The sequence below is a fragment of the Balaenoptera borealis genome, assembly GCF_965194805.1.
Source record: "Balaenoptera borealis genome assembly, chromosome: 6".
NCBI classification, from domain to species: Eukaryota; Metazoa; Chordata; class Mammalia; order Artiodactyla; family Balaenopteridae; genus Balaenoptera; species Balaenoptera borealis.
In genome coordinates, this window is record NC_138863.1 from 2,040,024 (window position 1) to 2,058,681 (window position 18,658).

General features: G+C 63.7%; 1 protein-coding gene across 8 annotated transcripts in view; it reads left to right on the forward strand.

Annotated features, from left to right (window-relative positions):
- HDAC4 (histone deacetylase 4) overlaps positions 1-18,658 on the forward strand; it is a 292,757-nt gene that overhangs the window by 238,694 nt on the left and 35,405 nt on the right. For 7 of the 8 annotated variants that reach the window (XM_082396983.1, XM_082396985.1, XM_082396984.1 and 4 more), the window contains exons 12-16: positions 668-907; positions 3,860-4,046; positions 7,376-7,509; positions 10,183-10,303; positions 17,150-17,196. In XM_082396983.1, the coding sequence (XP_082253109.1) occupies positions 668-907; positions 3,860-4,046; positions 7,376-7,509; positions 10,183-10,303; positions 17,150-17,196 (729 nt within the window). The remainder of the gene's footprint in view (positions 1-667; positions 908-3,859; positions 4,047-7,375; positions 7,510-10,182; positions 10,304-17,149; positions 17,197-18,658) is intronic. The other variant, XM_082396982.1, reaches the window with a different exon arrangement.

Genomic DNA, 18,658 nt, shown 5'->3' on the forward strand with positions numbered 1-18,658 from the left:
CGGTCTGGAAACGAGGAGCGAGGCCTGGGCTGGGCACCCGCGCCTGGGAGTCACCAGCATGTGGAACCTTCAGCAGGGAAAGGACCGCCTTGCTGAAGAGCGTGGTGTGCCGGGCAGCAGGCCCCAGGCAGGCCGGACAGCGAGGAGTGAGTGGGCGCGGGGTCAGGGGAGACCAGGGGGCCACGTGTGCCCCGTCGAGGGCTGGCAGGCAGGGTCATCACGGCGTCTGGGACGCGCATGTTCTTGAGGTGGCAGGGGAGGGGGCACGGGCGGGGCTTCTCCTGGCAGCTGTGACCGCGAAGGAAGGAGGCCTCCCTGTTCACGCCCAGGTGTGGACGTGGGTCCACACCTGTGACTTGCATTGGGCTTCGCTGTGCCTGGCACACAGGTGCTTAAGAGCAGGTACCAAACGCCGGGCTGTGTCCTTTCTCAGCACCTCGGACAGCGCCCGGCACCCGTGTGTGTGTGTGTGTGTGTGTGTGTGCGCGCGTGTGTGCACGTGTGCGTGTAAGAGAGAGAAGGAGATGCCTCCGCCCAGGGTAACAGCGCCCTCCGAGGTTGGCTCCTGTGTTTCTGAGGTGTGGGCCTCGTGACCAGCCTGTTCCTGGGCCGCGATCTCACTCACCCCACGTCACACCGAGCTCCACCCCTTACCTCTGCGTTGCAGATGATCCCCAAAGCGAGCGAGCCGGCCCGGCAGCCCGAGAGCCACCCCGAGGAGACGGAGGAGGAGCTGCTTGAGCACCAGGCCCTCCTGGAGGAGCCCTTCCCGGACCGGCTCCCAGGGCAGACGCAGGCGCACGCGCCGGCCGGGGTGCAGGTGAAGCAGGAGCCCATCGAGAGCGACGAGGAGGAGGTGGGGCCGGGCCAGCGGCAGCCCACTGAGCAGGAGCTGCTGTTCCGACAGGTGACGCCGCAGAGCAGGGGAGGGGGGGTGCGGGAGGGCCGCCGGGGCCCGGGGGCGGCGCCCTCCAGGGGGAGTCTAAGGGCCTCTTCCTCCACGCCCGCCTGCCCAGGTCCCCATCTTTCCCTGGCGATGCGGGAGGGGCGTCTGTGTTACAGCGGTCACACCCGGAGACACTGGCCCTTTGCCCACTGTGGGTGCTTGTGCGCCTGCTTTCCGGCTAAGCACAGGCCCTGAACTCCTTAGGGATGGTTTTCCTTCAGGTTCATAGGCTGTAGATGAACACAGACCCAAGTGTTGGTGGGATCAGCATGAACGTGGGAGAGGGAGGCTGATTTATTAACTGATCAAAAAGGTAGGTAGCATCCGATCAGGAGCCAGGACCTTGGGGGCCAAGAAGGCACTAGTGACCAGCCTTACGGATCCAGAAAAGCAGCCTGGCCCAGGTGTCCAGAGCAGGTGAGGTTCCCTGACACTGATGTGCAATGAACCAACTCGTAAGAATGATGAATAAATCTGAGGACTGATTCATTGACTTTGAGTGAAAAGTAAAACTGCCAGGTCAAGAAAACACTAGCGCGGCCGGCCAGCAAGTCGGAAACCCCGTGTTAGAAGCCCGAGTGCCACAAGGGAGCTGTCCTGTTCCTGATGAGCTGGGCCCGGGGCATCTGAGGAGTGGGCTCTAATATCTAACCGTGTCCTTCATCGATGGTGGAGCTCAACACCTGAGGTGCAGGGCCCCGGCCCGCCCACCCCCTCCTTGCCGGGCCTGGTGCCGGCTGCCCAGCCAAGCTCCTCCTCTGGCCCGACAGCCCAGGCCAGGCGCCTCTGCGGCTCGCCTGCCCTCCCCGGGGGCATCTGGAATGGGGCGGGAGGTGACACAGGGGATCAGCGCGTAGGTTTCTCTGGAGACCCCGCCCAGGCAGCAGGTCAGCCGTCTCTGCCGGCTCTACACGCCAGGGCAGGCACCGCAGGTGGCCGGCGCTGTGTTGCTTTTGTTGCTCTTTCTCATTCGGAGGGCAGCCCGTCTCCTGTCTCGGGCCACAGCCTCAGCGCAAACACCACTCTGCAGAGTGCACTGGAGCCAGCAGGGAGGTCACAGCGGGAGGGAGGGAGCCACCGCCCTGTGTGCCGTGCAGACTCCTGCGGTGACGGGGCCTGAGCTGGGGCCTTGTTCCCGTGCTGGGGGGCGTGGGCCCCGCACGTTCTTGAAGGAAGCCAGCCTCTTCTTATAACTGCAATTCAGCCCGCTCTTGGTACGCTGGTATGAAATTGGAAGGCGTTTCGACAATGTTTTAGGGCCAGTGTCTTGTCAATGATAAAGTGGCCAGCGTTTACTTAGGAAAATTATCCTCATTGTACTCCAAGCCTGAGACAGTTATCAGAAACGCCTACTTTCGGTGTGCTTTGGAGAACCGCAAGCAGAACTCCTCTCGGGGGAACTTGGTGCGCACGCGGCCATGTGCAGATGTCAGCCTAAGACGGGCACCGCATTCTGCAGGCGGCTCGCATCTGGAGAGACTGGGAGCCCCGTCGGCAGAAGGGGAGGAGGCGCCTGGGAGGGGCGGCCCCTGGGGGGCTGCCTGCTCCTCACTCACCTTAGGGAGGGGCTCCGGGCTCTCTCCTCTCCACTCTGCTTCCTAAAGGCAGGAGGTGAGGAGCCCGGACAGAGGCCGCCCCGCGGCTGCAGCACAGCCGTGGGCCCTCGTCCAGGGGGCCTGCTCCTCACCGGGGCCCGCGCTTCCCACAGGACAGCGTTTCCCCCGGGAAGGGAGGCAGGGCTGGCCGTGAAGCCCGCGCTCGCCCAGGAGCCCGGCTTTCTCCAGCACCGGGGCCTCTGAATAGGGTGTCCTGCCCTTCCCTCCGTGGCCGCCCAGGGAGGCAGTCCCCCGCTCCCTGCGCTTCTGGCAGGGGCTGGGCGGCCGCCTGCACCGCTGGCACCTCCACCTCTCCCCTGACTCCACCCCAGACGCAGCACCCCGCCTCCCCGTGGGCCCAGCGCCTCGCTCCCACCCAGCCCACGGTCCCCGTGGCGTCTCCCTGTGTGTACTTCTCCGCTGGCTTAGAGTCCAGAGCAGGGAAGGGGTGATGGGGGGCCTGTCCAGCTTCAGCCGAGGGGCTGTGGCCTCCCTGCTTCCGAGCCCTAGAGCCTCATCCGGCGGGGGCCCTTTGGTTGCAAACTTCCTGCTTTAGGACCTTTTGGCATTCTCTCACAGAAGCCCGTTCTTCACATGAAACGTAACTTTTGTGAAAAAAAAGTTTTTAAACTGTGTGTTTAACTCACCCACTTTTACTCTGGTTATTTTTGGCTAAAGTGGGGTCCGGGGGATTGCCCTCCGGGTCCAGGCCTCGGAGAGGTGCACGCACACCCCCCTGGCCCTGACGCCCAGACCGCTGGGCCCTGGCCGTCTCTGCCTCAGCCGTCCTTTCCGTCCTGGCGTGAGGACGTGTGAGACCAGGAGAGGGAAGAGGTCGGGGATAGAGAAGAAGTCGCATTTCCGGCCGTGATGTGCTTTTCACCCAAGTTTCTGGTGTGCAGACCAAGTGCTCCTGGTCGAAACCAGCCCCGGCCGGGAGCGCTGCTGAGCCCCGCCGGCGTGGCTTCCTGGGCCTGTCCCTGTCTTCACACCTCCGAGCCCCGCCCCGAGCACCCTCGGCTCGGCCGCCCCTGCCTGCCTGGGTGCCACCTCCTCCGGGAACCCCGCGGCCCCCAGGCTGGGCCGGGCCTCCCTGTCAGCCCTGACCGGGCTCGTTGGGCGTCTCCGCTGACGGTCTGTCTTCCCACGGGGATGTCCGGTCTGGTCGGGGCCAGCGCAGGCTGTCCACCCGGTGCCGCCCGGGGGCCAAGGGCCGGGTGGATGAGCGACTTGGGAGAAGGGGACACACGTAGCCCTCCAGCCAGGGGCAGGAGCTGCCTGGAAGCAACAAAAATGGCTCTTGTCTCCTCTCCCCCAGCAAGCCCTCCTCCTGGAGCAGCAACGGGTCCACCAGCTGAGGAGCTACCAGGCGTCGATGGAGGCGGCCGGCATCCCCGTGTCCTTCGGCGGCCACCGGCCTCTGTCCCGGGCGCAGTCCTCCCCCGCATCCGCCACCTTCCCCATGTCTATGCAGGAGCCCCCAACCAAGCCGCGGTTCACCACAGGTAACGTGGGGCCGGGGGACGGGGCTGCGGCCCAGGCAGACGTGAGGGGGCGGGAGGCGCCACTGCGGGACCTGCGCGGGCCAGAGGGTGCGGCTCAGCACCCCCCCGGCCACCTGCAGGGCTCACGCCCCCTCACACCTGGCCCAACCTTCAGCTTAGCCCGGGCTGGGGGCACCAGATGGAGCACTCCCTGGGGCTCCCCTCACCCCATCCTGTGACCCTGGTGCTCTGTCCTGAGCCCAGAAGCCCACCTTCTCTTCCCCGGAGAATCACAGTCTCCAGAGAACAGCCCATCCGCGGGCCTGCGCGGACCGGGCGGCTTCCCGTCCACGGTCAGCAGGGTAGCGACCTTGTCCTTTCTCATCCTTCCCGACCTCGAACTGAGCGCTCGGCCAGGACCTCGCCTGTGAGGCCCGGGTGCCCCCGTAGAGAGTTTGCGCGCCGAGCAAGAGCAGGGTTCGGCCAGCCCTGGACGCTTGCTCTCCGCACCGAGGTGTCCTCCGTGTGCAGCCGACAGCAGGTTTTCCACCTGTGCTGCCTCACCCCACCTGCCCTGCCCCGCCGGGGAGAAATCTGCGGGCAGGACCCTCTGTCCCCGCCTGAAAGGCGCTCCCCGCAGGTCAGGGCTGAGAACTGCAGCCAAGTGTGGCGTCCACCAGGGTCTGAGGCACTGGCCTCGCTGTCGGGCCGAGGCTGCTCCCGGGGCAACCTCCACCCTGCCCCACCCCGCCTGGGACGGAGGGCGGCCGGGTAGCGCATCACACTGTTCTCATCTGACTCACTGGGTATTTCTTCTTAGTGGCGTGTTAAGGTGAAGTTATCTAAATACACAACAGTTTCATCCTTCTGCAAACAGTTCTCCTAAAAACGCCCTGTTTTTCTGCACACTGGGATGGGCAGACATGGCCGTGTCCTCTCTGTCAGGTCTCAGAAGGGGGCTGATCACATTCAGAGAACAGTTTCATAGTCAGTATCCAGAAGTTGAATGCTTGCTTTTCAGAAAGAAAACTGCAAAGTATCACAAAGAGAATCAGCAGGTGACTCTTTTTAAAAGTGTGAGTCCTTGGCCATTGGCTGAGGTAGGTCCATTGTTAGAAGGGCGCAGCTCCCATGACAGAGCCCAGGACCACAGTGGAAACGCTCCCACATCAGATGTGCCCCCTGGGCGGTCAGCGGTCCCGCCGGGGAGCCTGCGGGCCGGCATGACGTCACCCGGAGTGGCCCGGCCGGTGGACCCTGCTCTGTTGATGGACCTCCTTAGTTTGTCTTCATTATCACTTTTTAAAAAATGTATAAAGCAGTGCATATTCACTGTAAGAAAGCACACATGGGACTTCCCTGGCGGTCCAGTGGCTAAGACACCACGCTCCCAAGGCAGGGGCCCTGGGTTCTATCCCCGGTCAGGGAACTAAGATCCCATGTGCCGCAACTAAGAACCGGCGCTGCCAAATAAATAAATAAATACTTAAAAAAAAAAAAAAAAAAAGCACACGTGATGGAAACCTGAGAAGCTAACGGGTGCCCCAACCCTGCCCCCCCCCCACCGGAGGAGCCACTGTCAGCGTTCAGGTCACGTCTCCTGGGTTGTTTCTGCACATAGCCAGACAGACAGGTAGACACAGACGTTGTGCATTTTACGAAGCCAGGACTCTGGGGGGCCCGCACTGCTGTCGGCCGTTCTCGGCGTCTTCCGGGCCCGCGCGCATCTGCCCGGCACGCTGGCCGCTCCCCGCTCGCTCTGCAGACCAGCTCTGCTGCCGTTTCCCGTCCGTGAAAGGGGATGACAGGGGCATCACCTTGAAGTTGCTGGCCTCGTGGCCAGTAAACGTCAGGAGGCGATTTTATCGCCACGACGATGCTGCGGAGGGGGTGGCCGTGTCGTGGTGCTGATGGGCCTCTGGGCTGTGCACACGCGTACGTCCGTGCCGTCCACGTAGACGTGTGTGTGCATGTGTTACGCGCTACCAGGCACACCCTCGTTAGTGCACTGACTGTAAACCTGTCCCTGTCCTGCTGCTTTTTTACCAGAAGTCCAACCCCACTCTCCCCCGCCCCACCGCTCAGTTTTGCTGGTGGACCCAGAATCCCTCCAATGCAAAGGGCCTGACTCCCATTAGCCCAACTTCTAGGAGACTGAGCGGGGAGGCTCGGGCACTGCCGTGTCCAGCTGGACCTGTAGGAACAGGCTCACCTTGAAGCTCGGTCCCCCGGAGGCTGGTGCTGATGCCTCCACTTTGCAGCCTCAGACATGGAGAAGGAGCGGCCGTGGGTCTCTGTGACTCTGCGGCCCCTGCTCTTCACCCAGCGCTCCCTCCCTTCTCCACCTGAACGAGCAGGTGTTAGTGACAGGTGCCAGTGGCTGCCAGGGCGTCCACTCACCCAGCCACCTTCCCACTGTCCCAACCCTGGGAGACCAGGTGTGTGACTGTGCTGTGTCGGGGACAACAGGGCCCCCTCCTGGCAGATGTCACCAGGGGCTGATGCCCCCCCCCCAGGAGGGGCACAGCACAGGGGGTGTCCTGGTGGAAGCTGAAGGCGGCCACACCCACCCGCCCCCCCTCCCCTTTCTCCAGACATGCAGGTTCCACCACCTTCCGCGCAGCTGCCAAGTGACATCAGTCACTTTGATCAGCCGGAAGGGCCACCGCTTCCCTGCGGCGGAGCCCAGGCTGGTGAGGCTGCCGCATTTCCCTCCTGAGGGTGACCCCACCGCTGGGCCAGCTCTGTGCTGGGCACCCTCAGGCTTGAACGGCTTCCAGCGCTGTCCCAAGTGGAGAGTGCAGAGCTGGGGAGTGAGTGCGAGTTCCTGGACTCCATTTACGTCCGTTTCTAGGGTGATTTTAAACGCCCTTGCGTCCGTGTGTGTGTGTGTGTGTGTGTTTGTGTGTGTGCACGTGCGCGTATGTGAGCTCCACACGCCTGTCCAGCTGCTCTGCAAGGTTCTGAGGGCAGAACTGAGCCTTCTGGGCCCCAAGAACCTTGGACGGATCTCAGTCCACAAGGTTGAACTGCTCGATAGAGAAGTTCCCTGACAGGCAGACTCGAGTTTGGGACCGAAATCTCACTTGTTTCTGGGTCAGCGCAGTCCCCTGGACGTGAGTGCCACACGGCTCACAGCCGAGAGACCCGGGGGCGGGGGCGGGCCGCCTGCCTTCTCGTTTCTTCCTGCCTCGCCTGCCCCTCACCCTGCAGGCCGCTCAGCTCCCTCCACCCCTGGGTGGCGGGGACGCTGACCGTGGGGCGAGTGCCGTGAGCGAGCAGCCGGCGGGGGCAGCTGCCCAGGAGCCCGCGGGCTCGTGTGACGGCGGCCGCCCCCGCCTCTGCCCCAGGCCTCGTGTACGACACGCTGATGCTGAAGCACCAGTGCACCTGCGGGAACACCAACAGCCACCCGGAGCACGCCGGGCGCATCCAGAGCATCTGGTCCCGGCTGCAGGAGACCGGCCTTCGAGGCAAATGTGAGGTGAGGCCGGCCCCGCGGGTGGCGAGGAGGGTGGCGCATGCGGGCCCGCGTGAGCCAGGGCTTGAGCAGGGGAGGCCTGGGGGAGGACACGGGCCCTGCAGGCAGGCGCACAGGCCTGGCTTCCGGAGGAATGCCGAGCTATCCTGTCCTGCACCCCCTCTCGCACGCTCCTGTTCCCTGGGAAGCCAGCCCCTAGCCGGGCTCCCTGTCCGCACCCAGGTCGCACGGCCAGGCCGTCCCAGGGCCTCTGCCGCAAGGGCGGGGTCCGGGGGCATCCGTCATCCTGTTGGCTTTCCCTTGGAAGTTCTCTTACTTGAATTTTTCCGAAAGCCTCTCCCAGGGTGTGGGGAGCCTCAGGCCCGCGAGGCAGGGAGGGCACGCGGGCCGGTCTGGTCTGCTTGGCGTTGGTTCCCAAGCGCGGCACCGCCCCCGCCTCTACGCCCCTGAGCGGCGGGTCCTCGCGTCTGTCCCGTCCCAGCCGCCTGGCAAGGGGACCACGCTGCCTGCCGACGAGGTGGGCTGAGCCCCCTCTGCTCCGGCCCGTCGGGGCCTGGGATTCACGCCTCCCACCCACCGCTGCAGTGGCCCCAGGCCCATGAGGGCAGGAAAGCTCTGCTGAAGGACCTTGAGGCTCCTCCACCCTTCTGATGGGGGAGAGGCGTTTCCTGGCGTGCGGCCATCAGGAGGGTCTTGAGCCCTGGGCTGCGAGGAAGCAGAGCAGCGTTTGTGCGGGTGCACGGGGAGGGGGTGGGGGAGCTCCAGGCCGTGGGCGCCACAACATCGTCATCCGTGGAGCGGGACAGGGGCACGCCCTCCCAGGAGCCCTCTAGGACAGTGGCAGCCAGCCCCCACGTGCCCACCAAGTGGGGGCCTGCTGCCTCCCCACACGCCGGGAACCCCGTGAAGCCGGGTGCTGCCCTGCAGGGTGGCCCTGGAAAGCTGGAGCCCCATGGGTGAGCAGAACGTCCGCGTCCGCCCTTCACAGCCCAGTGCCGCCTGGGCCAGGCCCGGAGCAGCACGTCTGGGGGGCGGGCGTGCTCCGAACCCCGCTCCGCCCCCGTCTAGCCCCCCTTCCCCAGAAGCCAGAGTATTTAGGGGTTGAGGGCAGTTGTCCCGCGTGACCCCATCTCTCCGCCAGTGTATGGCGATACATGGTGTTTGGAGGGGAGAGCACGGGGCCTGGGTCCAGAATCCTGTCCTGGAGGCCCTCTGGAGAGGACGGGACCCCGAGGCTGTGGGCTGGAGCCCTCGGCACCTGCTCCCGGATGCCGCGAGGCTGCACCACTGGGGGGCAGCATCCACCCGGCGGACACGCCCTCCTCCTCCTCCCGCTGCAGGGCCACCGCCCCGCCCCGCACCGCCTCCCAGGCGCCGCCTCCTTCGCCCCCAGGAGGGTCCCCTCAGGCCGGGGCCTCCAGGGTAGTTTCAAGGCAGGAGACGGAGGCGAGGGGAGCAGACCGAGGTGCTCGTCCAGCCCCCTGGCACTGAGGGCCGGCGCCCATGGCCGCGGGGGCCCCCGGGTACCGAGGAGACGGGCCTGTCCGGCCCGGCTGGTAGGGAGGAGACCCGGGGTGAAGGTCCAGGCGTGCCCTCGACGTGCGGGTACGCTCACCGTGCGGGGCACCTGCAGGTCCAGAGGGTGACGCGTGTTCCCTCGGCCGAGGGAACACAAGTTGTTGGAGAGGCCCCCGACAGAGGAGAAGCAGAGGGACCGGGCGACCACCCGGTGCCCAGGCCTCCCGGCCAGCGCCCCTCACTCCACAGGGTGGGCAACCTTCTCTGCGATCTCGTGGCCCCTCCACGAGGAGGAGGCCAGGCCGGCAAAGACTCGGTCACAGCCGGCCTCCGGCTCCCCTGCCCTTTGCTCCTGCGTCAGCAGGCGTCTCTGGGAGGCCTGTTGTACTGTTAAGAGCGGTTCTGGGGCCTCCCTGGAGGGTCCCGGGGGGAGCGCAGCTCCTGGCCTGCCCCTGCACGGGGGTGCGTCCGGCCCAGCGAGCCCACGGGCTCCCCCTGGGCCCCCAGGGTCCCGTTGGCTCTTCCTGTGTCGCTCTGGCCCTCGGAAAGTATAAAGAAGTGTCAACTGGAATCTCACTTCACAAACCAGCCTCCTTCTCAAAGGTTAAGTAAATGTAGCTCAGCTCAAGATAATTTCTGGAGAACATCTGAAAATAGCCAAGGGGTCCAGATTTGAGGAATTTCCAAACCGAAGAAAAATGCGGACGGACACGCAGATCGGGGTGTCAGACGACTGCGGGCCATCTCAGGCTTGCAGGAAGGCTCGGCGATGCCCAAGGAGCTGGGGTCTGGCACCCCGCTTCCTGAGAGCAGAGGAGCAGGTCCACCCCCAGGCAGCTCCTCTCTCTTTTAAGACCAGGCCCCGGCAGTTGGAAAGCAAAGCAATAATTTGATGCCAGATCAGTTGTGTGACAGTGAAGGTTAAAGCGTTGAAGGCTGGAATTATCTTTTTTTAAAACGTTTTCCTAGGTTTTAATGAAAGGGCAAACCCTCTGAAATATTTCTTAAATATTTTTCAAATACCGCGTCGGGCGATGTTCGCTTTTGATTTCGCAGTAACCAGATGAGTCTGTGCTCGTGCCCGTGTGGAATCTCACCTCCTCCTGGGCGCCGGTGAGGCTGACCACTGCGCTATCCTGCCCCGCTCTGTCCCCACAGTGCATCCGCGGACGCAAGGCCACCCTGGAGGAGCTGCAGACGGTTCACTCGGAGGCGCACGCCCTGCTCTACGGCACAAACCCCCTCAACAGGCAGAAACTGGACAGTAAGAGACTTCTAGGTATTTCAAGGCCTTCTTTACCTTCACTGCCGAGGCTGCTTCCAGCCCTGCCCTCGCCCGAGGCCCCGCCGTCCTGCCTGCATGCCCCCCGCTGCACAGGCGAGTGTCGCCCACCAGGCTCGGTGCGGGCAGCTGGGGCAGGGATTACCCTTCTCCGTGGTGCCCGGGCCAGGCTCTCAGGTGAGGGGCTGGAGGAGAGATTTCCACGCTCGGCATTCACGTGGGCAGTCGGTTTCTTGCTTTGTGTCCGGTGTCCTGGGGAGAAAATGGGCTGAGAACCAGTGGTTTTGCAGAATGTTAAATAGCAGAGCTGGGGTGCTGGAGGCCGCCCGGCCACCCCGCACTGGGCCTGGAGTCGGTCTGGGGACGCTCTTCGAGGCTCAGGGGGGCACTGTGGCAGCCCGAGCCCCCCCGCCCCACACCTGACTCCTCCTCCCCGGGAGCCAGGGGCTTCGGCTTTGGCAGGCGGCCCCCCAGATGAGGGGGCGGGATCTGGGCCTGACGGAAGGAACCTCCTAACAGGCATCTCCTGCCTTGGGAGGTGGTGAGAGTCTGTCTATAAGGCGGGTGGGTCCGACAGAAGGGCAGGGTCCCCCAGGCTCCCGGGCGCAGACCCCCGCCCCGCTCCGGTCAGGACCCTTGCTGGGTAATTCCCTCCCCCGCTTCCCAGCCGCCTGGAACCGGGGCAGTCGCCAACCGTGGGTTTCCTTCCCCATCCCTGCCTTTGCCCCCTGGGGAGAGAAGCCCCCTGGGGCTCCTCCCTGAGCCGAGCCGAAGCAGGCAGCAGGGGCCCAGGAATCACAGCCGCTGGGGTCCCGGATGGGGCGGGGGGAAAGGGTGGGCTGTGCGCTGTTTCCCTTGGTTTCCGTAGCAGGTGTTGCGAAGGTCACCTCTGTGTCCCGCCCTGCACTGGGCCGGCTTGACCCTCCTGGGGATCCTGCAGCGCGGCCTTGCTCCCTCCCCGGGCACTCACGCGCCCCTTCACTCATTCGCGCGCGCTCGGGGAGCACGTCTTCTCCTCTGCTGCGTGCCCTGTAGGTGCTGAGCCCTGCAAGGAACTGGGGTGGGGGAGCTGGGGTGGCGGAGGCCGCGAGGAAATACTCGGGCTCTGGCCTGGGGGGGTGGGGCTCGTGTGCAGCAACAGGGCTTTTAGAAGACAGAAACCCTCGCACCTGGGAGACGGAGAAGGAGCAGGAGGCCCGGAGCCGGACAGCAGGTGCCAGGGAGTGGGCTGCAGAGTGGCACGGGGACAGACACCCCCCAGCTCCGCCCGCTGACTCGGACAGTCCAGTGACAGTGACCACAGAGACCCTGGCCCCGGGGTGGAGGGCAGGCAGGGCTCAGACAGGGGACCGGGCCGCAGGGGCCTGAGGGGCCTCCGTCCTGACGCCCTGCCGACCCCACAGCCCTGGACAGAAAGGCACAGGGTCCCTGGGGTGGGACAGACTCAGGCACAGAGCACGGTGAGACCACCACCCCCCCGCCCCATGCTGGGCTCCCGGCACACTGACCTTTACCTCCGGGCAGAGATGGGGACCTCCTTCAGGGACTGACTAGCCCAAAGGAAGCTATCATCAGGGGCACCGCAGCAGATGGCCCCCTAAGATCCTTGACACGGTGCTGACAGTTTACAAGGCCACTGTGTCTCCACCATGTCCCCGCACCTTCCACCGGCTTTACGTCCTCACTCTAGGCCACGAACAGAAGACCAAGGATTATCGGCACCTGGGAAGGCGCTCAGCGGCTCGGAGGCCAGGCTTCTGGGTGGGGGGGGGGCCGGAGGGGGCGCTGCAGAGAGAGCCAAGAACAGCTTTAAAATCCTTAAAGAGGGCGATACCACATCCACAGAACATGAACAAGGGCCATAGAAAAGGGAAAAAACAGAACAGAGAGTAAAGTGAAACACGGTCACAGACATCGAGTCCTGGGCCTGGAAGGAACGGTGAGTCAAGGCCCCGGAAAGTGGAGCAGGAAGGTGACCAGAGCTGGAAACCAGGAAACGGGAGAAAAGAAGAAAATCAAAGGAGCGTTCCTGGCGCTCAGGGCCCAGGTAGCAGGAGCTTCCGGAGAACACGGAAAGGAAAGGAAAGCATCTGGGGTGATGACGAGAAGGTCCCAGGACCGGAGGACCAGCCGCCAGCCGCGAGAACCCTGCCAGGGTGCACCGCTGGAAAATCTCAGAGCCCAGGGACAAGATGCAAGGGTGCTGCGATGTTCCAGGGAGAGGACCAGGTCTGCCAGGAACCAGGACGATGTCAGGCCCCTCGGTAGCAGTGCAACGCCTGGCCGGTTCTGGGGGAAGTTTCTTTCAGGCCTGGAGTTTTCACCCAGCCAGACTGGGTCAAGTATGAGGGTGAATCAAGGCACGTCCAGACTTGCTCCCTGCCCCGAGGCCGGACATGCGAGCTCAGGATGCCAGCGTGGTGGATGAGGCCCTCTTCGCGGTTCACAGCCCGTGCCTTTTGCTGGGTCCTCGTGGTGGGAGGGGTGAGGGAGCTCTCCCGGGTCTCTTTTATAAGGGCACTAACCCCATTCACGAGGGCTCCATCTTTAGGGCTTAATCACCTGCCAGAGGCCCCACCTCCTAATATCACATTGAGGGTAAGGGTTCCAACATGTGAATTTGGGGGGACAAAAGCACTGAAGCCAGGTCAGTCACAGAGGCCACCCCCTGAGGATGGTGAAGGCAGGTCAGGAGGCCGCCCGTTCCCCACGTGGAAGCCCCCAGGACAGCCTGGACCAGTGTGGCTGAGAGGCCTCCTGTTGGGCTGTCTCCACCAAAGTGTCCACGGAGCCGGACCTCCACGGTGGCCAGGCCAGGACCCGCAGTAGCCTGCCCAGGGTCTTCTCTTGTCTTGGCCACGCAGCTCCCGTTCCTCACGCACCCAGAGTCACGGAGCAGGCTGCAGGGGAGGGCCGGGAGGTCTAAGCCGGCCGCCCCCAGGAAGGGGCCCCGGGCTCCGGAGGACAGGTGACACCCGGGAGAGCCCAGAGGCCGGGCCCGTGGCACAGGGAGGGGTGCGGGTCGGAGCAGGAACGTCCAGAAATGAGACAGAGTGCCGGCCAGGCCCCAGAGGAGAGGGTCTGGCCCGGGCCCAGGCAGGGCTTTGTGGAAAGGAGGCCTCAAGGACGAGGACAGTGTGGATGGGGGAGAAGGTCAGCGGGCTCGGAGGGAGGAGCCGAGTGGGCCAAGCGCAGGGTCTTCAGGCCGGCACGTCCGGCAGGGCCCCGGGATCCCCTAGGAAACGCAGCTCCTTCCGGCGTGGAGCCCGGCTCCCGGAATGTTCTCCCGCACGGGAGGGGCTGCCCGTGGGTCCCGGGATGGCGCTGGTGCTGCCGCACACGGGACCGGTAGCCCCCACTTCAGCAGTGTCCAGGAGCGTCCGGGGGGCTCAGCCTGGAAAGCAGCCGGCCTCCCCCTGAGCGCGCCGTGCGGCTCAGAGCCCACCCACGCCCCACATCCATCCCCTGGTCAGCCCACCAAGAGCCCTGCTGCAAGCCCGTCTCCTGGGCGTGTGATGCTCCCCGGGGCAGGGGATGGGGCGACGGGAGGATGGTCTCCCTGCAGGCAGGAGGCGCGAGTCCCCCGCCAGGAGGACGGGTGAGGTTTCCAGCCTGGTTCCAAACTAGGTTTAAGACGGGTGATGGGAAATGAGAGAGACGCCGGAGCCGGGAGTCCTTGGGGCAGAGTAGACGGTGGCTGAGCCGGGAGACGGCGCTTTCCTCCCGCCAAGCCGTGTCCGTCAGCTCACGGGGGGTCCCCCTCAGTTCATCCGGCATCTCCGTCCCTGGAAGCCCCTCTGCTGCTCGTGGCTTCTGTGTGGACGTGTTCGTCCACCGTCTCAGACCCCGCGCCGCCCGTATGCAGCCACAGGAGTGTGTTTAGTGTCTCTTTTATGAGCCCAGGGTGTTGTCACAAACACACATACTGTGAGTGTGTGCGTTCCATTTACCATAATGGTATCATACCCCATTCTGTTTCCTTTCTCTCTCCTACTGAGTTCTGTGTTGTGAAGTCTACTCACGTTGCTGTGAGGATGCCCAAGCAGATACCTTCCTGCCACTTGAGACCTATTTACATTTCTGATGACTGTTCTGACATCATTATATCAGTCTGACTCTCCCAGACATGGCAAGAGTTGATGATGTTAACAGTACCCTGATTCGGTGTTTAAACACTACTGGGTGATCTCCCTTCCTCTTTTTAATTGAATCCACAAATTTCCAAGCCATGTGCAAAGAGGCCTGTGTAGTGAGTGTGGGGCAGTGACACAGCTTGGCCGGGCTGCCGGGGGCGTTCCTGGAAGTCAGGGTTCGTCTTCTGATGCCAGCGACCTGGGGAGGGAGCCTGGCCTGGTGGCTGAGGAGTGCGGAGCACCTCGTGAGGGCCTGACTGTGCTCAGGTCAGGGGCCACGAGAAGACCCCTCCGCTCACAGCACAGCAGGAAGGGCGGCAGCGGCTGCAGAAGAAAGCCAGCATCTTCCCTACGCCCGTCGGCATCCCAGCCTGCCTGTCAAGCAACCTGCCAGGACTGGGAAAGCGAGGGTGGTCCTCAAGCGTCAGACCCCCGTCTCTCGGCTTGAACATTTCGTGGCCTGGCCTAGGCAGTGGTGGCCCCGGAACACAGGATGCCAGTGGGGGAGGGACTCGCTGACCAGCTGGGACCTCGGCCGAGGCGGCTGGGGACGGGGGGGGGGGGAGACCCGCTGCTTGGCGAGGCCGCCGCCGGGCCGCTCCGGAGCTCTGGGCCAGGACAGCTTCCCTGTTTGAGCTCCAGGCCCTGCTGCCCGTCCGAGTGTGGGCTTCTGTCCGGATGCAGGGTCTCCTACCTTTTTTATTATTGTGGTCTTTCCTGGCTGAATAATGAGCAAAATCAAAATATTCAGATGATTTATGGTATTAATACAGACATCATGGTCTGTAATTTCAAACACAGAAATCCAGTCTCAGCAGAGCGCCTCTCACTCATATTTACACACACAGTGATTGGTGTACATGGATTCACACACACGAGCGCTTGGATTCTTTGGGAGAAAGCTCTTACATCCCTAGCATCATGTTCCTGTGTGCTGGAATAGTTGGTGTCATGAGAACCGTCTTGAAGCCATTCCCAGCCCGTAGTCACCTAGAGCCACTGCCGCGTGTCAAGGGCAGGGCCCTATGGGGGGAGGGGGAGCTGGTGCCGCCCTCCCTGATTCAGGCCACTGGGTGAATCTGCTGCAGGACAGCGTGGTGCCAGCGCCCCGCCCCCGCCCCCGTCATGCACTGCGGCCCACCCTCTCCCCCCGGCCCCAGGACCTCCCACGGGGGGCTCAGGGCAGGCCTGGCAAGCCCCTCCCAGGGCTGCTCTCCTTGGACGTCACTTCCCTGCCCGCTGGCCCCTCCACCCACCTGTGCACCTGCTGATTCCCGGCTGTGGGCCTGCAGTCAGGGCACAAGGAGGAGAAGGCAGACGTGCCTCCGGCCTCACGGGGATGGGGCCAGAGGCTGTGTGGCTCCGCGAGAATCAGTTTAACTGATGTTACAAGGCACCGCAGGGGAACCACAGTCAGGAGCCCGGATGCAGGCGGCTGGGGGGGCGTGACCTGGAGGAGAGCCGTGGGCGCAGGCAGGGCAGGCCCGGGGCAGGACCCACCCTCCGGGCATCTCGGAGTGGGTGGGGGTGACGGGGAGGGTCCACAGTGTGGTCCAGGCCAGGAGCCGGGATGAGGTGGGCACAGACCTCACCAAGGCCGCTCCCCTGGTGAGCCGTCCGGACCCTGTGACCCAAGGCCTGCTTTCTTCCCGGGGCCCCGGGAGCAGCTCATGGCCACCCAAGCAGAGCTGGTGCTCGGGGTCGGGAGAGGGCAGTGTTGGGAGTGAGCCCTCCCCGCACCGGGCCTGGCTCTGCCAGGTCCAGAAAGCAGGCTCCCAAGCTGGGCTGTGGAACCGGCCAGGGAAGGCCTGGGGGTCGCGGTGGGAGCGAGGTGGAAGGGGGGCAGGGAGCTCCGGCTGCACAGAGAGGCTCTCCCGGATGGGGGCAGCTCCTGAGGGGGTCGGCCAGCTGGAGCCTGGGCTTCACACTTGGCCAGCCCGGGGAGGGAGCCTGGGCTTCACGCTTCGGCCGGGGAGGCGGGGGTGGGGAGCGGTGCCATCCTCTGGTCCTGCGTGACAGGCAGGTTTTAGGCTAGTCATCGGCCAGCACCCGCATCGCACTGAGGAAGAAGATAGTCCCTGTCCTTGTCACCGAGGCAGGCCTGAGCCTCGTGGGACGGGGGCCTTGTGTCTGCAGCGTGGGCCCCGGGCAGGCCTTCCTAGACGGCCAGGTTCAAGGCTGTGTGGTTTCTTAGCTGTGCACCGTCCCAGGGAACTTGGAACACTTGTACATGGGGCGGGGGCTGCTGTTACATCCCGAAAGACCCCTCCGTGTCTAAAGGGCTCAGCCGGGGGGTTTAACCCCAGGCCTCTTTCTCTTGCTCACAGCTGAGGAGGGCGGCCAGAGCTCAGAACTGAGAGCCAGTGTTGGGGGCAGGGAGCTATGCGTGGTTCCCAGGCTGGAAGCAGAAGCCTCCGTGGGGTCCCCCACCCCGTGAGGAGTGGGCTGTTGCCATGGAGAATGCGAGGGCCCTCCGCAGGGGCTGGGCCGGCTCGGCCCAGGACCCACCACCAGCCAGATGCCGCCCTGGTGGCGCCACACGGTGATAGTGGTACCTTTGAAGCCCGTTTGCCCCTCCGTACGTGGGACACATTGTGCATCTTCCGCAAGTGTCAGAGCGCTGTTGAGGCATGGCCAGCGCCGTGCTCCCTGCAGGCTGGGGCGCTGGGTGACCCTGCCCACCTGACCTTGGCTCTCCTTCTCCCTGCAGGCTCGCTAACATCAGTGTTTGTCAGGCTGCCCTGCGGTGGTGTCGGGGTAAGTATTTCTTTAATGTGTAAATAATGTCCTGTTTGTTCTCAGGGTCCTGGTGGTCACAGAAATCGCTGCCTTGCTCTCCGCAGAGCAGGTAATTGTTGCCAGGTGTTTTCCATAAACAGGGCCTGCGGGGAGGGGCTGCCCCACCGCTCACACGTGTGGCTTCAAAGGCCCTGTGAGCCTGTGAGCATTTTGATGGCGGGTCTGGGGCACCTTCCTCCGAGGAAGGTCGTCTGGCACCACGGCTGGCTTTAGGAAACGGGATCTGGTGTGTGGGCCTGTCTCGTCTGACCCACCGAAGCAACAGTCCACTCGTCCCGGCTCAGGTCGTGAATCCATCACCTCACGGGGTGTGTGTTGATCCCGTGTCCGAGCTCCAACCCGAAGCCCCAAGTGCAGCTCTGACCGTGGGCACGAGGTTTATGGGCCACGTGGGGTGGGTCGAGCTGCTTCTCCGGGAGATGGAGCTCTTGAGCAGACCTGGGCAGGTAGACACGCAGGAGAGCCAGCATCTTGATTTAACTTGGGCTTTCCCTGCCCGTGATGGGGGCGCAGAACCCGTCTGGGCACCCACCCCTCCCTCAGCGCAGCGGAGGCCAGGTCTCCGCAGCCAGAGCTTCTCCTTCAATCAGGAGGGGCTGTCCCCCCGCCGTCCTCTGGATGAGGGAGGGTGAGGGCAAGGACCAGCCCCCTCCTGGCCAGTCTGCTAGCCGTGGAGCTCCCCAGCCCGGGAAGTGCTGCAGCCGGTCACGGTCGCAGAGAGGCCGGAGGACCTTGTGGACAGCAGAGGTGTCTCGGCTGGAACCGCGCACCAGCGCGGTGTGAGCGTAACGACAGATCGCAGGGTGAAGCTCGGGGTCTGGATTCCGTTATGGAAATGAAACAAAATTGTTTTCTTCCTGAGTCTTTACAAAAATCGCTGCTTTGAAAATTATCCCGTCAGAAAGAGCATAAACGGCGTTTATTCATACCACCACCAGGCCCTCCTAGAGTTATTGTATTTTGTATTGTAAATAGGCTGCAATCTCTTAATGCGGGGCAAATTTTTGGCCAGACTTGAAAAGGCTTGGCTTTGCACTGCCCTGCGGCAGCTTGCTGTGTGAGGCAGGATTTATAATTTGCAAATGAAAGCGAAATGGGGACTGGGCCTGGGGCCTTGAGCCAGGCGGCCCCTCCCCGGTGTGAAGTCCAGATCCAGCCCCCAGCAGGCTACCAGCGCCCACCTCCACATCCAGGCACAAAAATGCTCTGGAACACGGAGACGTGGAAAATCTCACCAAGTCGAACCCGGTCGAGAGGGGAGCCCGTCAGAATAATTCGTGGGAAGTGTGAACCATAGGGTGTCTCAAGGGATTGTTCACTTTCAGTTGTTTTCTGTAACTACCCCAATAGGAGGGCAGAGAATCGCAGTGCCGGCCCTCCCGCCCGGCTCAGCGTGGACTCGCCATGTTGCTGGTGCAGC